This window comes from Eretmochelys imbricata, chromosome 27 (genome assembly GCF_965152235.1).
Source record: "Eretmochelys imbricata isolate rEreImb1 chromosome 27, rEreImb1.hap1, whole genome shotgun sequence".
Taxonomy (NCBI): domain Eukaryota; kingdom Metazoa; phylum Chordata; order Testudines; family Cheloniidae; genus Eretmochelys; species Eretmochelys imbricata.
In genome coordinates, this window is record NC_135598.1 from 1,679,169 (window position 1) to 1,706,229 (window position 27,061).

The 27,061-nt window shown below is 61.2% G+C and overlaps 1 protein-coding gene across 1 annotated transcript in view; it reads right to left on the reverse strand.

Annotated features, from left to right (window-relative positions):
- The window catches only part of FMNL1 (formin like 1), a 69,086-nt gene continuing 42,025 nt past the window's right edge, over positions 1-27,061 (reverse strand). Inside the window, exons 10-26 of the mRNA XM_077806455.1 lie at positions 22,427-22,501; positions 21,036-21,146; positions 20,458-20,607; positions 19,810-19,911; positions 19,139-19,367; positions 18,304-18,606; positions 17,363-17,487; positions 16,695-16,897; positions 14,099-14,333; positions 13,195-13,263; positions 12,669-12,749; positions 6,902-7,031; positions 5,500-5,663; positions 4,798-4,899; positions 4,340-4,429; positions 3,813-3,936; positions 1-2,113 (exon numbers count right to left, since the gene is read on the reverse strand). Coding sequence (XP_077662581.1) covers positions 2,010-2,113; positions 3,813-3,936; positions 4,340-4,429; positions 4,798-4,899; positions 5,500-5,663; positions 6,902-7,031; positions 12,669-12,749; positions 13,195-13,263; positions 14,099-14,333; positions 16,695-16,897; positions 17,363-17,487; positions 18,304-18,606; positions 19,139-19,367; positions 19,810-19,911; positions 20,458-20,607; positions 21,036-21,146; positions 22,427-22,501 — 2,397 coding nt within the window. The 3' untranslated portion in view covers positions 1-2,009. The remainder of the gene's footprint in view (positions 2,114-3,812; positions 3,937-4,339; positions 4,430-4,797; positions 4,900-5,499; positions 5,664-6,901; positions 7,032-12,668; positions 12,750-13,194; positions 13,264-14,098; positions 14,334-16,694; positions 16,898-17,362; positions 17,488-18,303; positions 18,607-19,138; positions 19,368-19,809; positions 19,912-20,457; positions 20,608-21,035; positions 21,147-22,426; positions 22,502-27,061) is intronic.

Genomic DNA, 27,061 nt, shown 5'->3' on the forward strand with positions numbered 1-27,061 from the left:
CTGCACCAAGGGAAGGCAGCGACGTTTCACATGCTGGCTGAGGAGGCCTCACGGGAGCAGCCGGGAACTGTAGCCGTAGTGGGTTTATTACCAGATTAAACCAGGCCTCACAGCCAGGATATAAAAATAATGTATACAAAGGAGCAGTTCCTGTTTCTTAAAGGCATCGTATAAGTTACACATTCATTTCCCCACCCCCCACCCCGCCTGCATTGTGATGAGCGTCTGGGAGTGAGACCAAGCAGCTGGCATTTTGCCTCTTAATTACAGCAGGAAGCAATCACAGCTCTGGCTTGCAAACATGGCTAGTCCTGCTCGAAAAGCCTGGCCTAGCAAGAGGATCCATGGCAGCTGCACGCCCTGAGTCAGGCCGAGAGAAGGGGGGCGAGCACCGTGGAACTCAGGGCTCGATCTCAGTGGGCTCCTCTACTCCGGCAAGCAGGGGGGCTGCATCATTCCACCAGCGCCTGGGGCTGAGGCATGAGTCCGGGGGCTAAAGGGGAGGGGATGGGCAGCTGCAGCCCACAGCCATGCAGCTGGGAGCGTTGACACACGCTGCGCCTGTGGTTGCTGCAGCTGGCCAGAGCCACATCCCTGCTCTGCAGCCAGGAGGGCACAGCTGCATTACTGCAGCCCCCTGGCAATGGGGGCACCCGTGCAGCCTGGTGTGTGCTTAGGGCTTCGACAGACATCCCGGCCAGCCTTGCAGCCCAGAGCCAGTTGTTCTGATTGTCACTCATCTGCCTGTGAAAGGCTTAGCTGTACAATTAGAGGCTCCAGCCCTGCCCAGGGCTTAGGGGGCACTAGGTCTGAGCTGTGGCCCCAGCCCAGCCCGGGGGCGGGGGGGGGTGCAGATGGCATGGGGAAAGGGTGACACCTTGTGGTGACATGAGGAATAGTGCTGCTTTACCCCTGTTGATTGTCATTGTTTGGAGCCTCCCTGGGGATGAGAGAGGGGCTGCTCCCATCCTGAGCCCAGGGAGGAACAGCGGCATCCCCTCCCTCCCCCACGCAGTGCAGCATAACAAGAAAGTCAAGGAAGACATTTAAAAGCCACCCTAAAATACCGTTCCCACGTTAGGTGACCAGAGAAGGGTGTGACTACTCGGGACACTTTTTCCAGGGGCCAGGAGGGAGTATAGGTGCCGATGTAAGACAAAGCCCCTCAGCTCAGGATGGCTGGTCACCCTATTCCCACCTGCCAGCCAAGAGGGTTGGTGCAACAGCCCCTCTCAGCCTAGCACTGCTCTGTAGGTCCCCCTTGCAGCCAGGCCGGGGCCAGGGAGGCGAGAGCCTGGGCGCTCTGTTCTCACTACAACAGAGAACAGGGCAAGGCAGTGCCAAGGCCGAGCGGGAGGCTGGGGTCAGGGTCAGCCCTAAAGCAGCACGAGAAGGCCAGTCAGGGCAGGGGAGGGGCAATCACAGTACAAGATGCAGCCCATGGACTGCAATCCCAAGCCAGACAGCATCTGCCAGACATTGGCAGGCAGGAAGGCAGGGCTAGAACAGACTGCGGGCAGACCTCACTCTTGGTGCACTGGGGGGCCCCCGTCAGTGGCTGTGGTCCAGCCCAGCATGTGGTGTTGCGTGAGGGAGAAGAGGGATGGGAATCGCTACTGGGGCCCTAACCCCCCTCTGGTCTCTCATGTGGAGCTCAAGCAGCTGCCACACACATAACATTCCCCCTCCCCCCCGAGCCAATGACTTGGCCACTGGCTTTGCTGCCCAGGCAGCAGGGACATGGCCAGCGGGGGAGAGCCCTGTGCCAGATGTGCAGGGCTGGTTTGGGGGGAAGGGTGTGCATGGCACCAGCTGGCACTCGGAGCAGTTAAGCGGCTTGAAGCTGCGAGCAGGGATTCTCCCATCGGTGAGAGTCCTTGGTTCAGGCCTTGGTCCATGGTGGCCCAGTCCCTGTGGGTCACATCCACCTCCTCTCCCCGGGCGGGGCGGGGCGGGGTGGTGCTGCAGGCTGGCCTCCTCCAGTCAGGGCATCACTGTAGGCGGGGCGGTCACAGCGAGATGTCAGGGGTCACCTGGAGGGTCTGGCCCATGGGTCGTTTCTTGCCGCTGCACCGGCCGGTGTCGCCGCGTCTGTACGGCTGGTTCCGCAGACCTGTGCCCAGAGAAAACGGAGCCTGGTTGGAGCCTGACCAGCAAGGGGGAAACCAAGCAGCCCTTTGCACCTGCCCTGAGGCGATGAGAGCAACTCCCCTCACTGGTGCCCTTCACCCCCCGCAGATGCCACGTGCCACCCTGTGCTGGCTGCGGGGTGGGGTGGGAGGGGCCTTTCCCATCCAACCGGCGCTGAAGGGAAGTGGAACGCCAGGAGCCAGGGACACGGCTTCATGTTGCAACGCTCGCCAGACAGGCCAGCAGGAGCGGGCCAGCGCCTCGCCGGGCCTCCCCGTTCTGTGCTGGCACCAAGGGAGGCCCGCCGCCTCCTGCACCAATTGCTGAGCCACCTGCCGTTTGTCTAGGCCTCTGCCACCCCCACATGGACCGGGCCCAACCCTCCTGAGCGTGAGCGCAAACAAGATCACGGCCCAAAGCAGACGTACGTGAGCCCCCGGCCTACCGCCTCCCTGGCTGCCGCGCTGCGCAGGGGACGGAGGCAGCCGAAAAGCACCCTCCCGCCGGACGCGCACCCAGCTCAGAGGGAAGAGGTGGGATTCCCGGCAGGTGCATGCACAGGAATCTGCTCCCCCAGCCCAGCTCCTCCAGCGCAGTCGGTAGCCCAGGCCTGGGCTCCCCTCCAGAACCCGGCTCCCCAGGCAGGGGTTACCTAGAGCTACAGGGGACTCTCCTCATTGAAGCTGGCCTCGCAAAAGAGCCGGGACGAGCGCTTGCCTGTCCGGGCTGTGAAAGGAACCGTCTTCAGAGCTGAGCAGAGCGATCCGCCGAGAGGCAGCAGAAGGGGGGGAGAGAGAGAGCAGGAGAGAGCCGCAGAAGGAGGTGAGGCCAAGGATGTATGAGAGACAGACCGAGGTGCACGGGGAGAGCTCAGCCCTGCACAGCGGCCAGGAGTGCTGCTTGGAGCTGCAACGACGCTCTAGAGGAATGTCGAGCCCCTGCGGGGTGGATGCCTTGAGCCTGCCCCCTCTCAGCTGCTGGGGAGGTCAGTTCAGCCCGAGGCCAGGGGATGGCTCGACTGTTGGCACAGCCCAGGGAGATTTGGAGGGCTAGAGATCCAGGGGCATTACGGAAAGGCAGCAGGGAGCCCCCAGGCTGAGCTGCAGCTGCCAGGCAGAGATGCTCTGTCCCGGCCCTGGCAGCTCTTTGCACACACTAATGCCCTACCAGCTCACAGCACCAACCCACTGCACGGCTGGGGACACCAAACCCCGGAGAGATGCAGCTCGCCCCAAGCACGACAGTGCCAGAGCTGAGAACAGACCCCGGGAGCTCCCTGCTCCACCTATTGAACACACTCCTCTGGGCTACGCAGCCCACTGGCCCACCCCTCCCTGAGCCCCAGGGGACGGGAGAGCTGCCAGCCAGGCCAGGGGATGGCAGGCGATGGTGCCTTGGGAAGCAAGGCCAGAGCATAGCCCTGTGATTGGCAGCAATGATGTGTACCACATGGCAAGCCATGGGAAAGGGAGCAAGGGTTAGTGGTCATGTGACACGCAGAGCCCAAAGAAAACTCATCACAGAGCAATGGGCTCTTTCTGGTGCCACCTGGCCAGGACCCCGCTCTGCACCAGCTGCCCTGGCTTTGGCCCCCTGGCTAACATATGGTGCGTTAGTTCCCATGGGCGTCAGCCTGAGCGTTCAGGAAGTTCATGCTGGTCTCTGGGTCTGTGCCCCCTTACCCGAAATGATGTCCTCAATGGCACCATCTCCTCCCTCATAAATGAGGGGCTCCTTCACCATCTGCTTCTTCTTCAGCTCAGCAATCATGTCCATCTGCTGGCGCTTGGCCTTGTGGACAGGAGACTGTGGTAGCAACCGTGGAAAGGAGAGAAGTTAGTGCCCTCAGCCATCTGGCCCCTCACACACAGTGTCTCCTTCTTCGGTAGGAGGAGACCCCAAAGTGCTTTATAAACCAGATACAAGAAACACTTCACCCTCCACAGAACTGCAGCCGCCTCTGGGGTAGAGCATGGCAGCTGTGTACCAGCAAACAGCAATGCTACACTCTGGGTTATGGGGAAGTGAAGAAGACTCCAACGGCCAGGGGAGGTTTGAGGGAGGCAGAATGTCGGAGCTGGCAAGAATCTGGCTCCGACACGCCACCTCTTGGGAAAGGCTCCTGAATGAGCACATGGGACAGGCGCTTGGTGTCACGGCTGTGGGATGAAGCGGGGCCCAGCTCTGGGGGCTACAGCTTGGCTCGTACCTTTGGCTCCGGCTTCCTGGGGGAATTGGACTCCACTTCTTTGGCAGCTGCTTCCTCTTTCCTCCACAGCTCGATGTCCTGCTCCACTTTCTTGGGAGGAGAACGGTGCGGGCTCTGGTTACACAGGCTGGGGCTCTACATCCACCGCCCGGGAAGCAGACCCACCCCGCCCCCTGGCTGCGAGGGATCGCAGCAGATGAGCTTGCAAAGCCTGGCTGGAATTGGCCCTAAGTGCCACGGAGCTCTGTGCCCATCCCTCATGGATCCCAGATCCAGTCTGCCCAGCCAATACGCCCGGGGCCAGGGGGCCCCACAGGGTCCTTGCTGGCGTAGGCCAGTCCCAGCCAAGGCAGATTCTGAGGGCTGCTGCCATTCTCTTGCCATGGCACGACCAGAGCGTCACCCCACAGGCCGCAGGGCAGCGTGGCCTCTCCCCCCAGCTCCTGGGGCCCCTTTACCTTATAGGCCTTGACGAAGCGCACGAATATAGGGAAGAACATGGTGGGGGGGCTGGTCTTGGGGTTCTCCCCGAAGTACTCCACAGCTGACTCATAGGCCTCCTGCCGGCAGGGGGGACCCGTTAACGCAGCCACCCCCAGGTAGATTCCCTGCCGGGGTCCTGGAGACCCCGCTCCTAGGCTGGCGTCAGCTGGCTGGGGCCGAGGAGCCTTGCTCTGCCTGGGGGCGCCCCGCTGCGGTGGATGGCATTACGCAGGGCCGGCAGCACGTTCGCTCCCCGCACGGCTCCCCTTCCCAACAGCGCTGCCATTGGAAGCCTGCTCCAGAGGCAGAGCCCCCCAGCAACCCCACCTGGGCCCTCCCCCTGCACCACCAGCAGGCACCGGCCTTCCAACCAGGTCCCCTTCCAGGCCAAGAGCACCCCCAGCTCAGCCCCCGCACCAGAGCATCAGCCCGCTGCGCACCCCCCTAGGCCGTCTCAGTCCAGCCTCCTCGCCAGAGCATCAGCCCCACCCCTGGCCTGGGGTGACCCACCCCCTTAGGCAGTCTCGGCTCAGCCCCCCCAGTCTGGGGTGACCCACCTACCTGGGCAGTCTTGGCACAGCCCCCACTCCAGAGCATCAGCCCCACCCTGGTCTGGGGTGACCCGCCCCCCTAGGCTGTCTCGGCTCAGCCCCCCCAGTCTGGGGCGACCCACCTACCTGGGCAGTTTTGCTGTCAGTCTGCAGCTTCTCCATCACCTCAGTGTTGGCCTTGAGGAAGTCCTTGAGCACCTGGCTGTCGTCCTGCCGCATGAACTCCTTGCGGGTCAGCTCCATGCCCCGCTGCAGGGCCCTCATGTCCTGCAACACGCTGTCCAGGGACACTGGGCAGGCAGAGGAGAACGCAGCGTCAGTGGGGAGTGGCAGGGCTGCAGAGCCGGGCCGTCCTGTGCTCCTGGCCCGGCTCCTCTGACAGGCTTCACACAGCCCTGCCGGGACTGCGCCCTCCAGCTCCACGCCCCAGGGCTCGGGCCTGGCCCTGCCTGCGGGCACCCTGAGCTCCAGCCATGCTCGCTGTGATGACGTGACGCAGCAGGGAGGGGGGAGTGTTGACCTGGGAATGTGCCCTGGGGGTGGGAGACCTGAGAGCCTGTCACCTGAGTGGGGGGGGGGGAGGTAACACCTCTGCCCAGGAATGTGAAGACAGGCTGCAGAGGGGAACCTGCTGGGGGGGGGTTAGTTTTCAGTTTGGGGCTGGGTGGAGGAACACAGGGAACCCCAGGGCTGGGGTCTAAGCTCCCTGCTCCCCCAGAAGGACTGGACTGAGGGGTCCTGGGTGTGCCCACAAGCTCTGTTTTGGACTGTGTTCCTATTGTCCAATAAACCTTCTGTTTTACTGGCTGGCTGAGAGTCTCAGTGCACAGCTACAGACTAGGGACCGAATGGCTCGGCAGCAATTCTGTGGAAAAGGACCTAGGGGTAACAGTGGACGAGAAGCTGGATATGAGTCAGCAGTGTGCCCTTGTTGCCAAGAAGGCCAATGGCATTTTGGGATGTATAAGTAGGGGCATAGTGAGCAGATCGAGGGACGTGATCGTCCCCCTCTATTCGACACTGGTGAGGCCTCATCTGGAGTACTGTGTCCAGTTTTGGGCCCCACACTACAAGAAGGATGTGGATAAATTGGAGAGAGTCCAGCGGAGGGCAACAAAAATGATTAGGGGTCTGGAACACATGACTTATGAGGAGAGGCTGAGGGAACTGGGATTGTTTAGCCTGCAGAAGAGAAGAATGAGGGGGGATTTGATAGCTGCTTTCAACTACCTGAGAGGTGGTTCCAGAGAGGATGGTTCTAGACTATTCACAGTGGTAGAAGAGGACAGGACAAGGAGTAATGGTCTCAAGTTGCAGTGGGGGAGGTTTAGGTTGGATATTAGGAAAAACTTTTTCACTAGGAGCCCTGGCTGGGATGATTTAATTGGAGATTGGTCCTGCTTTGAGCAGGGGGTTGGACTAGATGACCTCCTGAGATCCCTTCCAACCCTGATATTCTATGATTCTATGAATCCCAGGAAGAGGGGTGCAGGGCCTGAACTCCCCCACACTCCGTGACATTTGCTACCTGAGCCCGCCTTGTCCAGGAAGTGCAGCTCGGTGTGGAAGCCCGTCAGCTCCGGGTACTTCTCCATGATCACCCGCACAATGTAATGCAGCAGAGTCTGCTTCCGGTCCGTCGACTTCATCTCCAGCAGCTGGGGGACGGCAGAGTCAGGTTGGGGCCATGCCCAGGTGTCCACCCCCAGAACCTGCACCCAGCCGCCAGCCTCCGCCCCCTGCCCCATACCCAGCCACCAGCCTCCGCCCCCTGCCCCATACCCAGCCGCCAACTTCCGCCCCCTGCTGCCCCCATGTGCCCATACCCAGCCTCTGCCCCCTGCCCCATACCCAGCCACCGCCCCACCAGCACCCATACCCAGCGGTCACCATCGTCCCCCCTGCTATTCCCCCCCAGTGCCCATACCCAGCCACCACTGCCCTCCCCCTGCCATTCCCCCCAGCACACCTAACCAGCTGCCACTGTCTGCCCCCGCCACCTCCCAACACCCATACCTAGCCACCGCCATCCCCCCAGCACCCCTATCCAGCCACCACTGTCCTCCCCCTGCCATTCCCCCCCAGCACCCTCCTCCCCCTGCCATCTCCCTCCCCTCCCAGTCCCCAGCCACTTCTTCTCAGGGTAGATGCAGCTCTATATTCCACATAGGCACGCGCACCAGCCAGAGCGTTTTCCTGGCAGCACCCAGAGGAGGTGGTGCTCACGCCGCGCGGCCACAGCCCCTCCCTTCCTTGCCACCCCGACCCTCCTTCGGTTCTTTCGTCCCCCCGTGGCTGGAGTCAGAGCTCTGGGTGGCTCTGAACCTCACAACTCCTCCTCCTCTGACGTGGCTGGTCCGGGAGCCCATCGCTAGCTAGTGCCTTTCATGCCAGCGTCAGTCGGTTGGCTGGGTTAAGTGTTCCCCGGCGATGCCCTCGCCAGGGTTCAAACACCGTCCGTTGGGGTGGGGGGGAAGACCCCCATCAACGCCCTCACAGGGTGCTTGCTCCGCTTAGGCGAGGCCCCCGTCCGAGAGCAGCATTCGATTTGTAACGCGTTCACAAAACACACTCGGGTGGCTGGAGACCTCTGCCTAAAGCAGCACCGTGTCCAGCGGGCCACGAGGCCTGTTTCAGCACCGAGGCCTAGGGTCAGAGGGCACCCTCGGCCTCAGCGAGTGGTACCAGCCCATACTTTGGGACCGGGGCCTCTCCGGACTTGTAAGACAAATCGAGACCACTCCAGGTCTCGTGGACACTCGTCTTCCTCCTCCAAGAAGAGCACGGCTACTGCTGGCATACAGGATGGAGCAGGTGCTTCCAGTCACTGCCCGGTACCACACAGGGGCGAGCGAGACCCCATACCATCGACTTCGGTTCTGGCCCCGGCGCGTCTATTGAATCCGGTACCGCTGTGGGTGACGGTTTCCATGCCAGCAGTGGATCAGGCGGCAGCGGATCTCCCCTGCCTTTCCCTCCTGAGCTCTTCCTTAGTCCAGGGTTTCGCTGGGGCTATGGGAGCTGCTGTCCGGATGGCCTGCTGAACCTCTGGGTCTGTCAGCACCGCACCCCGATGTGCCTTTGCCGCAGACTGTGCAAGTGAGGCTGGCGCTGGGCTTGGCACAAGGACCTCCTCGGCACCACTGGACATCATGCCGGCAACGTTACCACGGCGGCACTCCCCAGCCTCGCCGACTTCGGTCACAACGGCCCGAGCTCTGCACTCCTGCAAGGATTCTAGGGGTTCCTTGGGGGTGCGCACCGGCGGTGCAAAGGCGCCACTACGGGTCACTACCCACAACGCCCCTTTGGGCAATCTTTCCCCCCTGAAACAGCAGGACTACCCCAGACAGGGGCACAGGTCCCAGAGGCAGCAGCATCGGGTTCTGGGGTCAGCCAGGCAAGATGCCCTCCCCCAGCCTCCTTCGCCCAGCACAGGGGTCCAGTCTTGACTTTCATTCCCTGTCCCCTCCGTTCAGGGACAGGCTTGATTACCACCCACAGCTGGGTCCTAAGCACAGTCAGATCGGGCTATGCTCTCCAGTGCCTCTCCCCTACTCCTCTCCACCCTGGCTCCCTGTCCCGCTGGATGAGTGACCGCTGCTTCCTGAGCAGGTCCTCTCTCTACTAGCTTTGGGAGTGGTGGAGAAGGTTCCTCCAGAGCACTGGGGCCAAGGTTTCTATTCCTGGCACTTTCTGGTTCCCAGTGCTCCGGACCTTCAGGACACTCATTTCCATGTGATGATTCTCCCGAGCCACAGAAGATTTCTCCGATTTGTCGTGGCAAATGGCCATTTGCAGTGTACAGTCTTTCCTTTCGGTCTGTGTTCTGCCCCTCCCCGGGTTTTTACCAAACTCCTGGTCTCAGGAAGAAGGGAATCTGTGTCTTCCCGCCCCTGGAATACCGGTTACTAAGGGGCAGGCCCAGAGAAGTTCTCTCTCATGTGCACATTACACTGTGCTGACTTGACCGTCTGGGTCTCACCCCAACACCCGGAAGTCAACATTGGGCCCCACTCAGAAAATGGAGTTCACTGCGGTCCTAATAGACTCTATGATTTAAGGGTGTTTTTGTCAACTGATGGTTTTCAGATGATTCTCTGCCTTTGTCTCGCTCTGCACTTCAACCTTCCACAACAGTTCGGAGGTGCCGAAGACTCTTGGGTCACATGCCCGCATGCCCACAGGTGAGTCCATTTGCCGGGCTGCATGTTCGCCCTCTTCAAATATGGCTCAGGACCATTGACCGTCCAACCCTTCCCGCCCCTGGACAGGTTGGTCTGCCTCCCTCGCTGATCCCGGGGGATGGTCCAGGGGAACGTCAGGGTATTCCCTTCATCCGGCCCTTACCAATCTGGACTGTGGTCACCATCACCTTCCTGATGGACTGGGGACCACATCTGGTGTTTAGGGTCCGTGGTCGGAGCAGGAAGCGTCACTGTATATCAGTGTGCCATCTACAATGCCTGTCACGCTTCTCTAGAGCGCATCGGGGCTCAGTGGCTCGCATGATCGCTGACAAGAGCGCCGCGATGTGTTATGTGAACAGGGAAAGGGGTGCCACGCTGTGGCAGTTCTACGCTGGGTTCTGCTTGCCCAGAGTCCAGAACCGTCTCGTGACCAGCTCAGCAGGAACTTTTCGCTGAGTCACGAGTGGTCCTGAGAGTCCAGTGTCCTGCGCGTCACTGTCACAGCTTGGGGCACCCCAATGATCGCCCTGCTTGCCACATGGGACAACCATCCGTTCTTCTCCCTTCCACCTCAGCTGGCAAGCGGCTCTCCTGTATGCTTCTCCTGCGCTCCTGACCATCCCACAGGCCATCCCTTGTTCGGGCCTTACAGTTAGCTCATTGAAGGTGCATCCGGTGGCAATCTCAGTGTTTCATCTGCCAGTTCATGGAAGATTGGTGTTTTCCAGTATCGTGGTAGCAAGACTCTTAAAAGAAATCCTTCCTCTCACTGGTGCTGGAACCGGTTCCCTTGTGGGACCGTCACTTGGTCTTGGCAGCGCTGATACAACCCCCGTTTGAGGCTCTGGCAACTTCCCCCTTTTCTCTCTTGTGTCAAAAACCTGCGTTCCTGGTTGTGATGACATCTGCGTGGAGTCTGGGAGCTGCAGGCTTTGAAAGCAGAGCCTCCTTACTTGTAATTCTCTAGAGTGATGTTGAGGCCGCCCCAAAATTTGCGTCTAAGGTGGTCTCTCAATTTCATCTGAACTAGGCGGTGTATTTACTGTGTTCTTTCCTAAGCCACATTCTTTCGTGGAGGAGCAGCGTCTCCACACATTAGATGTCAGACAACGTCTTGCCTTCTACCTGGACAGGGCTAAAACCTTTCCATGCTTTGCCTTCTCTCTGTGTCATAGGCAGACCGTGCGAAGGGACAGGCAGGCTCCATACAGTGGATAACTTCCTGCGTCAAAGCGGTGTAAGAAACAGCTTTGGCTAGGGGCGCTGGGACAATGTGCAAAGTGGGGGGCGCTGAGAGCCACTGATCCAAACTGCAAACCCTGCATGTGATGGAAACCACCTCAAGCCCAGGGGCGTGGCAGCCCCCCCAGTTCCAGCACCTCTGGCTTCGGCTACACCCCCTCGAGGTCATTGTCCCCCTACACCCCTCGAGGGGTGCGAGCTCATTAGACAAAAGCGCAAGCTACGTCAATAGCTTCCCTCTGTGGTTTACAGCCCATTAGGCCATTACCGTGGCACCCAGAGCAGATGCAGGCCTTGGTAAGGTGGCCCTGTAATCCCTGTGCAGGCAGATGCTGAGCTCGCCTCCCAGGTCCTGCTTGTGAATCACCACGTGGAATACATGGCTGCATCTCGGAGAAGAAGAAACAGTCACTCCCTGTATCTGTGGTTCGTCCAGCTGGGATGCAAACGTCTCTTCTACGACCCCCACTCTGGCCCCTCTGCACTGGAGCCGTATCTCAGGGGTGTTCGGTGCGAAGGAACAGAAAGGGATCGGGGCGCCCCGCCCCATACAGCCAGGGATGGGGTTGGCCACGAGGTGCAAGCGCTGCCCCTATGGGTGCTGCTAGGGAAAATTCCCAGCTCTGGTGCACTGGGCGTTCACGTGCCAAAGTGAAATATATGGCTGATCGCATCTGGAAGAACCACAGTTACAGGGAGTAACTGTTTCCTGCCCTGCCACTGCTCCGTCCCGTGCCACCCCCACAGGGCCCACCCCCTGCCAACTCCCACCCTCATCCACACCCAGCCGCCACCACCCACCCCCTGCCAACCCCCCAGAGCCCACACCCAGCCACCGCCTGCCCCCTGCCAACCCCCAACACCCACACCCAGTCGCCACCGCCCGCCCCCTGCCAACCCCCCAGAGCCCACACCCAGCCACCGCCTGCCCCCTGCCAACCCCCAACACCCACACCCAGTCGCCACCGCCCGCCCCCTGCCAACCCCCCAGAGCCCACACCCAGCCGCCACCCGCCTGCCCCCCTGCCAACCTCCACCTGCATCCACATGCAGCCACCACTGTCCACCCTGCCAACCCCCCAGATCCCACATCCATTCAATACCACACACCCCCTGCCACCCCCCAACACCCACACCCAGTCGCCACCCGCCCGCCCCCTGCCAACCCCCCAGAGCCCACACCCAGCCACCGCCTGCCCCCTGCCAACCCCCAACACCCACACCCAGTCGCCACCGCCCGCCCCCTGCCAACCCCCCAGAGCCCACACCCAGCCGCCATCGCCTGCCCCCCTGCCAACCTCCACCTGCATCCACATGCAGCCACCACTGTCCACCCTGCCAACCCCCCAGATCCCACATCCAGCCAATACCACACACCCCCTGCCACCCCCCAACACCCACACCAAGTCGCCACCGCCCGCCCCCCTGCCAACCTCCCAGGGCCCACACCCAGCTGCCACTGCCCACCCCCTGCAAACCTCCTGCTCCCTTCAGTTCCCAGCTGTCACTGTCCCCCTCCTGCTAGTGCCCCCGGTGGCCACACCCAGCCATCATCACCCCTCCCTGGCATGATCAGAGGAGACAGTGAGGGGACACTGTTTATGCCCTGGCAGTGAAAGCAGACTTTGCAGACCCTCTGATCTAGTGCTGGATTTCCTCACTGGGGGGCAGACCTGGCTGACAGAGTCAGGAGCCCCCAGGTGCCAGCTCCCCACTCCCCCAGCATGAGACCCACAGAGTGAAACCTGCTGCTTGACCCTCCTCCCCCTTGTCCAGTCAAAGCAGGTGCTGCCTGGGGACTATTGGGGCTCCTGTCCCCAGAAATCTGTGGGCTGAGGGGGGCCCTCCTCCCCAACAACCTACCGCGTCGAGGCTCTGCAGCCGGAAGCCGTAGGCCGCTCCGCGCTTGCTGCTGTTCATATAGTTCCCGAAGGCCAGGACGATCTGCAGAGAGATGGCTGCTAACGATCACCAAGCGGGCAGTGCCAGGCAGCCCTGCCAGGCTGCGGCTCCCATGGGCAGCCAGGGCACAGGGTGCCGATCCCTGTCAGCCAGCCAGGTGGGGCATCCCCCTGGAGCGGGGAAGTGGCCTGGGCACGGGGCAGAAAGGCACTGAGACTGGCAATCACAGATACCCAGCCTGGCAGCTCAGGACACCAGCCAGCTGGCTGCAGGGCTGCTTGGGGGAGTCTTCTCCCAAATAAGACACTGCACCCAGCCCCGCCCGGACCCTCCCCTGCAGCCTAGCCCAGCCCCTCCGACCCAGCCCGGCCTAGCCCAGCCCCTCCGCACAGCCCGGCAGGCCCAGCCCAGGGCACAGGGACCCCCTCAGCCCCGCTGGGGCTGCTCTGGCCTTGCCCGGCACCCGGTCGGGCCCCAGATCCCTCACCTCCAGGATGTTGCGGAGCTTGGTGGAGGACTTGAGGGACATGGAGGCTGCGATGATGGCATTGAGTTGCTGCAGACAGAGGGAGAGGCGGGTGAGATGGGCCAGCAAGGCAAAGCCCGAGTCCAAAGTGCCTGCAGAGACTGCCTTCTGCTCAGCACAAATCACCCCTCCCCTGTCAGCACGAGGCCCCCCTGCTGGCCCCACCCCATGCAAGAGTCTCCCCAGGCATCCCCACCGGGGAGCCCCCACAGTACCCAGAGCTGGGCTCCCACCCCAGCCGAGCCCTGCCCAAAAGAAGGAACCCCACCCACCCGGAACGCACCATGACACCGGTCCCAGCGCTTCCAGACAGCCAACGACACTCAGGGATGGGTTCTGGACCCGCTCATCCAAAGGCCCTGGCCCTTGGTCCTGACCTGCAGCCCCTGCCACCCCAGCCCTGGGCTGCCCCGGCTCGGCTGCCCCGGCCCTGGGCTCTCCCACCACGGCTCAGCTGAGGCACCACCGTCCTGGCGGGCTGCCCTCCTTGCTATCCCAGCCCCAGAGGCGAGCTGCCCATGCAGATGTCCCCCAGTGCACGTGGCAGCTCTGACAGCTAATGAACTAGCTTGAGATGCACCAAGGCTGTTCCCTGGGTCTCCTGACCTGACTGGGCAGATTAGAAGCCAGATTGCTGAAGAATAAATGCCCGTGATCCCCCAGCCCACCCCTCCCCGCACCGGGCCTTTCTTTGGAGGCCTGCGATGCTTCTCAGCGTCCGCAAGCCCCTGCTCGCCGATCTCATCGAGTCCCGGAGGAGGCCCAGGAGGGAGCATTCTGATGTCACTACCCCCCGGCCCCCGGCAGAGCCCCCGCCCGGGTCACTGCGGGTGCAGGCCAGGCGGCCGCCCGCTCTGGCCCATACCGGCATCAGGAGCTGGGCCGTGTCGCTGAAGTTGCCCAGGAAGGTCATGATGTTCATGCGGTCGGCGAGGCGAGGGATTTGGCTGAATTTGATCATGAAGATGTCCTCGTCCGACAGCTCCTCGAGCGGCCGCTGCTCCTTCTCGTACTTGCGGATCAGCGTCAGCTCATACTCGGTGGGCAGGAAGCGCTGCAGCAGCTCCAGGAAATCCAGGCTCAGGCTCTGCAAGTCGTACCTGGGGGAGGGAGGCAAAGAGGCCAGTGCAGCATCGCACACCCAGCTACAGTGTCCCTCGCAGGGAACAGAGCCTTAGCCGCTCATCTCCCCGCCCCATTCGGCCTGCAGCTCTGGATCCACTCTGCCACTCCCCTGAACAGCCACTCCCGCCAGGTGGTCCTCCCCACGCCAGGCTCGCTCTGAGCTCTCTGGGGCTGAGCTCCCCTCTGATCCTCGCCCACGCCCTGTCACTTGGCCCTTCTGTGACTCAGCCCAGTCTGCTCTCAGCCCTCTCCTCCCTGCCAGCTCTTCCCTTTTTTTTCCATTGACCAGAGTGCCTGATTCTCTCCATGCTTCAGTGTCCCCCCGCCCCCCTCACCCTTGATGTCTCTGCTCCTCTCCCATCACATGGTCTGCCTTGTCAATCTTCAACCCTGGTTCACCCTCAAAATCCACTTCCTGCTCTCGTGCAGCGGAGCATCTCTGGAAGTTCAGACCATGCTGACTTCCATTACAAGTTCATTCTCTTCTCCAGTTCTACCATTTCCCGAGCTACGTGGCTTTACTTTTCCAGCCACACTGAATCCCGTACCCACCGCAGACACGTGTTGCCAGCCTCAGCTCTCCCACCCCCTCTTCACAGAAATGTTACTGGCTTTCACAAAGAGATAACAGACAAGATCCAGTGTGACCTCCCCCTTCCATCCTCCCTCCCCTTCTTCCTGTCACAGACTCTCTTCTGCTCTTCCTTTGCCATCCCAGTGACGCCATCCCGTCTCCTCCCCTCCCCTCAGGGACCTTTCCCTCCCAATACAAGGATGCCTTAGTCTCTTCCATACGAAACCACCCATCCTTGACTCCCCTGCCTCTCCTCCTCTCCAGGCTCCTTGAACGCAGTGTCTGCAAAGGCTGTTTGCAGTTCTCCAATCCTATCGCAGGGAATTCACCAGCACAGTTACGAGTGCTACAATTACATAGGAAGTTTCCCCTGTCGACAAGCCCTTAGACCCGCTCCAGGCATCTCTCGCTCCTTGTACACCGTCAAATCAGCTCTCACCAAAGTCTAACGGCTTCTTCCCAGCCAAACGCCAGGGCTCCACTCCATCCTCTTCCTCCTCAACCTCTCGCGACAGCTCCCTGCTTCCGATTCCATCCTCCCTCCGCTCTCATCCCGTCCACATTCTCCCATCCCTCTCCAGCTGTCCCTGCAGCGCCCCGTTCGCTGAACCCCCCGTCCTCTCTGTGGGCATCCCCTGCTCCTCACCCCGGCCCCTGCTTCTCACTAGGCCCTCACCTCCAAGCCAGGCTTCCGATGCCAGCCTTAGCCAGAGACGCCCAGACTCCCCTCCCCACAGCCCTACACCTCAGCTCAGCCTCCCGACATCAGCTCCTGGATGTCTGGCCAGCAACTTCAGCTCAGCTGAGCTTTGGGCCCCTCCAAGCCTCTCCCCTCCCCCGAGGTTCCACACCCCACCTCTGGCCATCACCTGGGCGTCTCCTCTCACAGGCCCTGGATCTAGACCAGAAGCGGGCAAACTACAGAACCACGGGCCACATCCAGCCCGCAGGACCCTCCTGCCTGGCCCCTGAGCTCCTGGCCTGGGAGGCTAGCCCCTGGCCCCTCCCCTGCTGTCCCCCCTCCCCTGCAGCCTCAGCTCGCCGCGCCGTGGGCACAATGCTCTGGGCTGCTGAGCAGCACAGTTGCAGAGCCGCAGCCTGACCAGTGCTCTGTGCTGCGTGTAAGGGTGCAGGGAGCTGTGGGGGTTGGATAGAGGGCAGGGGAGTTCGGGGTGGTGGTCAGCGGGTGGGGGTGTGGATAGGGGTCAGGGCAGTCAGAGGGTGGGGAACAGGAGGGTTGGATGGGGGCAGGGGTCCCGGGGGGGCAGTCAGGAATGAGAAGGGGGGTTGGTTGGGGTGGCAGAAGGCAGTCGGGGGGGGGGCCCCAGGGGTGGTCAAGGGACAGGGAGCAGGGGGTGGTGGATGGGGCAGGAGTCCCGGGGGGGCTAACAGGGAACAAGGGGGTTGGATGGGGCAGGAGTCCCAGGGGGCCATCAGGAGACAGGGAACAAGGGGGTTGGATGAGGCAGGAGTCCCGGGGGAGCTGTCAGGGGAAGAGAAGCAGGGGGGTCGGATAGGAGGCGGGGGCCGGGCCACCCCTGGCTGTTTGGGGAAACACAGCCTCCCCTAACCAGCCCTCCATACGATTTTGGAAACCCAATGTGGCCCTCAAGCCAAAAAGTTTGCCCAGCCCTGCTCTAGACCCTCCAGCCAGGCTGTGTCCAAGCCCTGTGCTCCTTGCTCGCTCCCCTGTCTCCTGCCTCCGGCTGCAGCCAGCCTGGGCTCGGGCCTGTGCTTTGCGCAGGTGGGGCAGGGCACTCACGTCTCGATGGCCTTGCAGATGCTGTCGATGCTGAGGCCGCCCTTGCGGAGCGTGATGGCCAGGTTCTTGGCTCGGTTGGACTCGATCAGCGTCACCTTGCTAGGGGCCTTTTGAACAGCCTTCACCTTCAGGGTGCTGATGTCTAAGCTGGGGCCCTGAGCCTTCGTCTTGAACTGCTCCTCAAAGTCATTCATGTCCAGTTCCTGTGGGGAGGGGAGCGGAGAGGCAGAATGCAGCAGGACAGAGATGCAGAGAGGGAGGGGGAGCACCAGCACAATGTGGGGGGTGTGCAGGGGAGAGAGGGGGAGCCCGTTCCTCTAGGGCTGGGCCGGCTTCATACTGGTGACGTCCATGAAACTGTCCCAGCACTAGAGCCCCTCTCCAGGGTGCTGAAGAGCCTCCTCCAGCCACTTTCCCAGCAGGCTGGCAGGCAGGAGGCTCTTCCCTCTGCTTCCCGCACGCTGCTGCCCCATCTCACCTCCCTGGGCTGGGCTGTGCCAGGGCTGGGTGCTCCCGGGCTCAGGAGCCCACGCGGAGTCTCGCGACACCAGGCTGCCAATCCGGCCTACAGGCCCCTTGGGCAGCCTCCACGCAGAAATGCCTCGGTCAGCACAGCTCAGAGCCTGCTCCGCCCCCCAGCCTATCCGCCCGGGACAAGACAGCCTCACCTGCAGGACCTTCTCGTCGTTGAGCTCGTTGAAGACGGTCCCGTTGATCTGGGTGGGTTTCAGAGCCACCCAGTTGAAGATGGGCATTCTGAACTTGGTTTGAATTGGCTTCTTGATCTTGACGGCTAGCAGGGAGAGGGAGGGAGAGGAGTGGGCTGGAAAGCTTGGCATGAGCGCCCACAGAACCAACCTGCGGCGCCAGGACAGCCAGGACCTCACAGCTCCTCCAGCACCCTCACAAAGCTTGCACAAGGGTTTCCACGCCTCCAACAGAGCACGGCCCAGCTGGCCAGGGGCATTGTGGGCAATCTCCTTTCCCTGGCGCACGGCTTTGCCGCTGGAGGCAAGGCGGCAGATGGACCGATGTTCTGATCCATTTGGCAGAAGGCCAGGGACCAGGCTAAGCGGCCAGGACCCCAGCTGGAATGGCCACAGGTGCGATACTGAGTTAGATGGATCGATGGTCTGATACAGGCTGGCAGGGGGGTTTCACTGCTAGGTCAGGGGGACAGATCGGCCCCAGGTCATTTTCAGCTGAAGGCTGTTTGGGGATGTGTGTGAAGTGATGTGTGTGATCAGTCTCCACAACACACCCAAACCCATTCCCCTGGCTGACTCAGCAGGGTGAGGGCTGTCTGGACCAGGGGGACTGACCATCCCTTTTGTGATTAGGGTGACCAGATAGCAAGTGCGAAAAATCGGGATGGGGGAGGGGGGTAATAGGAGCCCATATAAAAAAAGCCCCAAACATTGGGACTGTCCCTATAAAATGGGGACATCTGGTCACCCTATTTATGGTGTGAATGATGCTATGCCTAATCGGTGGATAACCAGGGGACCCGTCTTCCTAGGGCATCCCCGGCCCCTCTGCCCAGCGCTGTGCTCTGGCTCTCACCCTGCACACTCCATGGACACCATCATATCCCGGAAACTGGACTCACCTGAACTGGCTGCTGTGCTCGGGCCACTGACCTCTCCAGCTGGCATTCCCAGGGGTGGGGGGGGCGGGGGGGGAGGTGCCGGGCCACCCTCCACTGAGAGGGGAGGAGGTGGTGGGATTTCGACCCCAGGAAGGGGCGGGGCAGGCGGAGGGGGTGCAGAAGGTGGGGCTTGCTGCTGAGAAGGCAGGTTGACAGAGCCTGCGTCGTCGGTGTGGGGCAGTGGTGGGGGAGATGGAGGCGGAGGAATCGTCTGGGCAGCAGCAGGGGGCGGCAGTGGGGAGCAAATGGAAGGAGATGGGAAATCTGCAAAATAAGTAAGAGAAATGTCACCCATCCACCCTGCCAGCAAGGGAGAGACTAGGCTCAGCAAGACGCCGAGGCGTCTGTCCCCAGCCACTGTCCTGCTGGGTGACCTCTGGCAAGTCACAGCCCCCTCTCTGTGCCTCAGTTTCCCCATTTGTACCATTGGTGTACGATGCTGACCCTCCCCTGCAAAATGCTTTCAGATTCTCAGCTGGGAGGTGTAGCCAGAGAGCGTATCTGAACAGATCCGTGCAGCCCCTGGCCTGGGGGCCCCGATCCCAGGCAGCGGCCCGTGTGCACCATGGGGCGAACACAGGCAGCCTGTGGGCAGCGGGGCCAGCACCAGCATGTGGAGATCCAGCTCCCTGCCGGCGAAGAGCCACCCTGGGGGCTCCGGGGCTTGCAGCCCCAGCCGGGACAGGCCGGAGGGGAGGAGCCCAGGGGTGGGCCACGGTAACCCAGAGCCTCACTCCCAATGCAGGGGTCCTCTTAACCCCTGCAGCCCCCCAGCTACGCTGCCCACTGACGGTACCTGTGCTGGTAGAGGGGGCAGCTTCTATAGGAACCGTGGGGACTGCTGTGGTTTCCATGACAACAGGGACGATCTCGATGGCAACGGCTCCCTCTGGCCCACGCAGGATCCGGACTAGCCCCTTCTCCTCCAGCTCCTCCAGCTTCTGCTCCAAGGCCGAGGGACGGGCGTCCGCCGGCCGCTGCTGCGGGGGGGGCCGGGCTTGGCCGCTGGAGTCGTTGAGCCGCTCCTGAGCGGACACACACAGCACCGCGGGCATCAGTGCCATCCCCCCTCACAGGCGGAGGGACCCGATCCCCTCTGCCTCGCGCAGCAGCCAGCAGGGACCAGCCCGCCCGAGAGATCCAGCGGGGGTGGGGGGATCATCCACGAACAGAGAGAGGCACCACCATGCCCCCCCGCCCCATCTCCGCCACTGGCAGCTGGGTACCTACAGCAGGAGGGCCCCCGTCCCAGCCTCGCCGTGCTGGGAGAGGAGCCATGCGGGAAGGCTGACAGCAGCATCACCCCCCCACCATTGCGAGATCTCAGTGCGGGAACGCCCCCCCCGCTCCCCGTCTCCCTGCCCCCACCCCGCCCGACACCTCTCTCACTGCCCCCCTGCACCTCCCCCCTTGGCCTCACCCTGCCCCAGCCGAGGTGCCCCGCCCTCCCCTCCCCGCTGGTCTCACCCGCAGCGTCTCTGCTTCACGGCGCGTCTGGCTCAGCTGTTTCTCCAGCTCCGCGATCTTGGCCATTGACTCGTTCTCCACATCCTGGAGCTTCTCTGTGAGCTGCAAGAGGAGCCAGCGCTCAGCCAGTCCCCCACGAGGGGTGGGCCTGGGCACAGGCTCCCAGCATCCCGAGGGAGGAGGGGAGCTGCAGGTGAGACAGCCCCGATGCCAGGAGACCACGCTGGGAGCCCCCTGCCCAGCGTCCCCCCTCCAGCTGCCAGGGGCTGGGAGAACTCCTGGGACCGCAAGCCCAGGACGTGGGAAACCCCTGGGCTAGGCGGCGGTGCCAGGGCACTCGCTGCCAGGGTCAAGGCTCCTGGTCCGATAGAGCCACAGGCGGCATGGAGGCCTTGTTCCCTAGCAACTCCCATTGGCCGAAAACAGGAACAGCGGGGACCAAAGCAACCAGCCCTCCTGTCCCGGAGCTGGGCGGTGCGAGGGGCCTGGAGGAGCAGCCCTGGAATCCCTCCCCGCTCTCAGGTCACAGAGACGCTGAGCACATGGCAGCGTTTTCCTGCCCATACGCAGATGGGCTCCTGCAGCCGCCCTTCGCAGGAACGGCTCCTCGCTCCCTGCCTGCCCTGGCTGGTGCCCCAGGGCCCTTACATGCCCCACTTGCTCCTGGAGGTCCTCCATGTGCTCCAGCACGGCATTCTTGGTCTCTGTGTCCTCCAGCAGGGCACCCACGTCGAAGATGTTATCCAGGTACGCCTGGATCTGCACCTGCAGCTTGTCGCTCTCCGTGTAACGCAGCCTCTGTCACAAGACAGCAAGGGTCCCCATTCAAAGCCAGGCCCAGGCCCAGGCGTCCTGAGTCTAACGTTCTCAGCTGAATGCACATCCACACACACCTCCTCTTCTGGGGTCTCCGCGCAGCCTCCAGAAACACCCTGCTCCTCCAGCCAACACAACTGGTCTCGAATGTGGCTCTGGGGAAGAGGGAGCCGGAGGAGCCCAGTCCTAGCCCAGCCCTTCTCTTTCCCAGCATTTCCAGGCTGCGTGGCCAATAGCCCAGGCTGGTATGTCACACGTGGTGCGTGCGGACGAGGCCCATTAAAGGAGATGGCTGTAGACAGAGGATGTCCCTCGTTGAGAGGACAGTGGCTAACACCTCCAGTGATGGGGGCATACAGACCAGCCTCCTCTCTCCTCCCTCAGAACTCAGGGGGTCAGAGCAGCCTCACCTCCAGATACTCATCCAGCCCCAGGTGAGTGAACTCGTACTGCAGGAAGACGCGGAAGTTCATGTTCTCCACCGAGTGCACCACGATGTTGATAAACTGCATGCAGGCCACCTGCCGGGGAGCCCCAGGGTTAGCACCAGAGCCTCTCCTTCCACCAGGGCAAGCGGCGGGCGGGGGGTAGTGAGACACAAGCAGGGACACTATAGCCATCAGTGACCAGCACCAGAAGCAGCTGCCTGGCCTCCCAATCTTGTGACCTTGCCGCTCGAGGGTCTCGTGCTAGGCACATGAGCCAGCATGAACAGTTCCAGCACGCGTGAGATGGCGTCTCCCAGAGCTAGTGCCCTAGCGTGGCCGCGGAGTGCTTTAAGGAATTAGCAGAGAGGAGGCCCAAGGTCAAGCAAGTCAGCAGCAGAGAAGAGAACCCCAGCGTCCTGCCACCCACTCCAGAACACTGTCTCCCTTAATCAGAGCAGAAGAAATCATTGATCGTTTTTGTTTGGTGGCTAAACCCTAAATAAATAAATAAATAAATAACTCATTTTCTTTCAAACCGAAGTGGGATTTTTTTCGTTTTTTCCTCTCAATGAAACAAAATCCACCACCACAACAATGTCATTTGCACTGAATGCAACGTTCGGAACGCCGACTTGAAACAAAAGCGTCAACCCAGTTTGTTTAGACATTGGCTAAATAATCTTTTTTGCTTTCAGGGTTTTTTGTGGCTGAAACTATTCACCGTGTTCGGCCCAAATTCAGTGCCCGAAAAATTTTATGGTGGATTTACTATTTGCCAAAGAAGTGTCACCCAGCTGGACCCTTAACACAGCCACGCTTAGTGGGAGGAGAGGAGGCAAGCCCAGAACCAACACAGCTGCTGGACACAGGGAAAATCAAGCCTCGAAGACCCAGTCAGAGGGGCTAATGGCATTTGGAACTGCCCCCTGCTCTCTCCGAGAGACCCTCCAGACTTGCAATATATCAACTACTGCCCTCTAGTGGTCTGATGCCTATGCACGCTAAAAGCCCTATTACTACTGACCCCAAATGGGATTCACCGGTAGTTCAGGTGGCAGAGGCCTGGGAGTGAGGTTACAGGTTCTTTCCTCAGCGCCGCGCATGTACGGTTTAACAGAGGGCTGAAGGCCGTGTGCGGAGCCCTGGATCCATCCCAGGGGCAGTGGGGCATGCCCACCTATGGTGACAGGCGGAAGGAAGGGGTGCTGCAAACAGCTCTTTCCTGCACTAAGCAGATGGAAAAACCAGCCAAGTCTTCACATCACACAAGCCCTGAACACTCAGGCAGCAGCAGCATGTTATGGATGGTCTGGGGGACGGGGCAGGCGACGGGGCTGCCCTCCCCCCCGTCACTCTCCTCCCCCAATGCTCACCATGAAGTCAATGTTACTGTCCTCATTTCGGAAATACTCCATCAGCTTCTCAAAGCGATTCTTCTCTCCGCAGACCTGTGGGCAGGAGCAGAGACCGCTCAGCGCAGGCGGGTTCTGTGCCACGGGCTGCTGCTGCTCCCTGCCAAGCAGAGAAGCCACCCAGCGAGGGAGCCGGGCCCAGACGGTGCCATCCTGCTGCCCTAGAGAGCAGTACGGTGTCTGCCCTGCAGCCAGCCACAGTCCAAAAGCGTTGCAGTGCCCAGAACATGTGTGAGCCTGGGCAGTGCACGGGTCTGCGAGGGTAGGTGAGGGGGTGCATGTGCATGAATGAGTGTGCCAGAGCAGACACCCCGCTTCGCTGAGCTCGCTCCAGCGTAACCCCACCCCTCACCACAGCCTGTTCCAGCTCTGAGCCCTCGGCGTAAAACCCCTGCAGCCCGTCTTCTGTTCCAAGGCTTGTGGGACTGAGATTTTTGTGCACTCTTAGAAATGAAGCCAAAGGCAGCTGAGGGAAAAAGGGGGGTAGATTTCCCAGGGGATCTCCAGCTCCTCCTCCCTGCCACATTACTCTAGTAGGTCAAAGCCCCCCAAGGTAAGAGACCATGCAGCGCCCCGCACATGGGGCCCTGGTCTGTGACCAGGCTGCCAGGTGCTGCTGCAGTACAAATCCTCGATAACAACTCGGCCCAGGATGAAACTCCAAAAACTGGCATCGATCTGCCACTAACTGGCATCCATCAGCTGACCAGATGGCTCAATAAAGCCAATGCCTTGCTGCCCCATGGGACTCATAATGACAGCGACCCAGAGCAGGAGAGGGACTCTTGTACGTGGACATGGCCAGGGCACACCAGCAGGCGGCCACATGGCGATTGCTGGAATCCCAGCTGCAGAGGGATGGAAACCACGGAGGCATAAATGTTCAGTCCAGTGCAGCGACTCCTGGGAAGGGTCAGGCCAATGCAGTGCAGTGGGCAGCCCTTTCTGTGAGCCTGGTAGAGGCTGGGCCAGGCCCTGGGAAGACCCAGGATAGGGATACGAGGAGAGGTGGGCTGGGAGCTAGAGCCAGAGAGAACCGGAGGGTGCGTCTGAGTCCAGCAGCCTCCTTGGTTCACCATGGCCCTGCCCAGGCTCCTTCCCTACCAGGAGGGACGCTGCAGCTCAGAACAGGGCCCTGTGATGGTCAGGGCATTTGGGTCCAGCTCCAGCGCTAGGTCCTTTGGCCAACGCCAGGGCATGAGGACATGGGCAAGGTCTGGCCCTCAGAGAGACGGCCTTGTTCTGGGCAGGACTTCTCCAGTTAGCGATGCCTGCGCCATCCTACCCCTGTGCAGTGCAGGGGCAGTGCCCGGGCCACAGGACCTGGGCCAGAGCCAACCAACGAGGGGAGGGAATTGGGGGGTTGTGGACAATTAAATTCCTCCAGCTGCTCCCTGGCTCTCATTTCTCTACTGTTCCTTGCAGGGTGGGGGCTCTGCCATGGGGCTGTGAGCCCTCCATGGCCCATCCTGCAGTGCCAGCAGGGGCTTGGAGAACTCACTCAATACATTAATTAATACCGATTCCCCTCGGATAGCACCTTCCAGCCGAGGCTCTGAAAACAACTCTAGGCACTGGAGCCTCACGCCCCCTTTGAGGTGGGTTAGTTTCATTATTCCCATTATACAGATGGGGAAACAGAGGCATGGAGCTGGAATGGTCTGGCCCATAGTCACCCAGCATGCTAGCAGCAGAGCCAGGAATAGAACCCAGGCGTCCTGCCTCCAAGCACAGCCATGGCTGGGATGCAGGGATAGGAGAGAGACAGCACGGGTGGCTGCTGAAACAGACATGCTAGTGAACTGTAACCCGAGTCACGGAGCCAACAGAGCCCCCCGTGTCCGGCCCCCATGACTGCAGGCCATGATCCGGCTCGCTGGCCCGTCTCCAGCACAAGGGACCAGGTCCTCTGCCCTCCATTCATCGTTCAGCTGTCAGCCTGGGTTCCCGTCTCCCACTCGCCTCCCGCTAGCCTCAGCCCAGCTCCCTGCTGCTGCACCCGGGAATTCAATCCAGCCTGCAGCCCATGTCACCCAATCGGCCCCTTTGTTAGAGCCCCCTTGTAGGGTTACAGCAGTAACAGAGCGACAGCTGGGGCAGCGCATTGCCAGGCACCAGCAGCCCTGCCCGAGCATCGTATCGCTGACCGAATGGGGCCAGCACTTCGCACGCTGCCAGCGTGGAACAGCCACCACGCAGGGGCCCTCGGCACATTGGTTCTGTTCCACCAGGGGAGAAGGGGGAGCAGCAAAGGGCAACAGCAGGACACGGTGTGACGAAGTGGGACTATTCTTAATGTTTCCTCTGAATATTGTGGGGGTGCCTCAGTTTCCTCTATGCAGTTCTTAAGTATCTAGGGGGTGGGGTAAGGGTGTATGATCATTGCAGAGCCCTAGAGGGCAGGTGTGTGCAGGAGTCTGGACACAGAGAATGGCCGACACCCTGTTTCCTGGCCACTGATGGCCTGGGCCCTTCCCCCCTGCAAGGTGAGAGCTAAAGGGTTGGAGAACAAAGGAATCAGGTGACCTCCTGGCCCGGAAAGGGATAAAGCCCAGAGGAGGAGGGGCTGGAGAGAGTTTCAGTTTGGGGCTGGTTGGAGACATGGAGTGAAGGGCGGACGTGGTTGTCTGGCTCACTGTCCCTCAAAAAGAAAAGGAGGACTTGTGGCACCTTAGAGACTAACCAATTTATTTGAGCATGAGCTTTCGTGAGCTACAGCTCACTTCGTTGGATGCATACTGTGGAAACTATGCATCCGACGAAGTGAGCTGTAGCTCACGAAAGCTCATGCTCAAATAAATTGGTTAGTCTCTAAGGTGCCACAAGTCCTCCTTTTCTTTTTGCGAATACAGACTAACACGGCTGTTACTCTGAAACCTGTCCCTCAAAATGGACCCGACTGAGGGGTCCTGTTCTCTGCACCTACAAGCTCTGGTTTAGACCATGTTCCTGTCGTCTAATAAACCTTCTGTTTTACTGGCTGGCTGAGAGTCACGTCTGACTGCGAAGTTGGGGTGCAGGACCCTCTGGCTTCCCCGGGAGCCCGCCTGGGCGGACTGGCTGTGGGAAGCGCAGGGAGGGGCAGAGGAGGCTAAATGCTCTGAGGTCAGACCCAGGAAGGTGGAAGCCGTGTGAGCTGTGTGTCCTGCAGACAGGCTGCTCACAGAGAGGAGACTTCCCCAGAGTCCTGCCTGGCTTCGCAGGGAGCAGTTCCCAAGTATCGCCCGGGGACCCCGTGACACACGGCCCCGGGGGCTGCTGGGCAGGACAGAGGGACACTGACAGCGCTATGCTGGGTGGCAGGGCTAGGCTGGGGGCAGGGCTAGACTGGGGCAGCGTGGGGCTGCCAGGCAGGACATGGGGACACTGGCAGACTTCATGCAGGGTACCCAGGACTCTGGCACAGCCTCTGCCCATCGCTTGCCACCATTAGCAGCACCACACTCAGGAGCCCTTCCCTCAGTGCCCAGAGCTCTCTGGGCGGGGAGATGAGGGAGCTTTCCCCAGTGCTTGGCCTTCCCCCGAGAGGCAAATCTCCGCCACTGCGTGAAGTGCCCCCGTCCCATCCTGTGCTGCACCAGAACCTCCCTGAGGGAGCCCAACGGGAGACGCTGGCAGCACCCGGGCACCAGCCACGCCTGCGAGAACTTCACGGCTGGCAGCGCAGAACCCGCTCTGAGTGCCTGGCAGAGGAGCTGGGCATTCCCCGCTCCGGGGGCACGGGCCGTGGGGCAGTTGCAAAGGGACGTCAGACCCTTCCTTCAGAGCCGCGACACCAAGGGGTCAGAGGTGAGGGGATTTTACAAACCCCAACAGCAAGAGGGATGGTTTCAGGAGCCCAGAACGGGCAGGCTGTTCCCCAGGGACGGCAGGTGGGGGGGCGGCTAAATGTGAGTGGGACGGAAGGATTGTAGGCTGGCTCCAAGGTCATTTGGGGGAGATTTTCAGAAATGTTTAAGGGAGTTAGGAGCATGACTCCCATTGATAGCCAATGGGACTGTACTCCTAGCTCTCCTAGGAACTTCTAAAAGACTTCCCCTTCCTGGCTGTATGGGGGCAGGGCAAGACTGGTCATGGGCGGAGATACCGTGCTGTATCACCAGCTTTCCAGGCAACGCCCTATGGTCAGAGCCAGGGTCGAGGATTAGGAGACCTGAGGTCCATTCCTGCCTCTGCCACTAACTCACCGTGGAGCCTTGGGTGAGTCCTTTCCCCACTCTGTGCCTCAGTTTTCCCCATGTGTACCATGGTGGGTAACTGTGACCTCCCTCCATAGGATTTACAAGGGTCAATACATCAGCGTCTGGAAAACACCTTGAGATCGTTGGCAGAAGGGGCTAGGGAAGGGCGCCGGATTGTTCCTTGCTACCACTAAGGGCTGGCGCAGAGAGGAAGAGACGGGAAACCTTCGGTACGGCGTCCATCCGACAGCCTGCGACACACCCGCATGCCAGCTGTCAGCCCTGGGCAGGGAGCCACGGAGGGCAGAGGTCACGTTCTGACCCCATTCTGAACACCCCCACCTGCAGACAAGCCGGAGCCAGTGCTGGGGGCTCCCAGGAGGCAGCAATGGCAGGAGGGTTGGTTCTTGCCCCA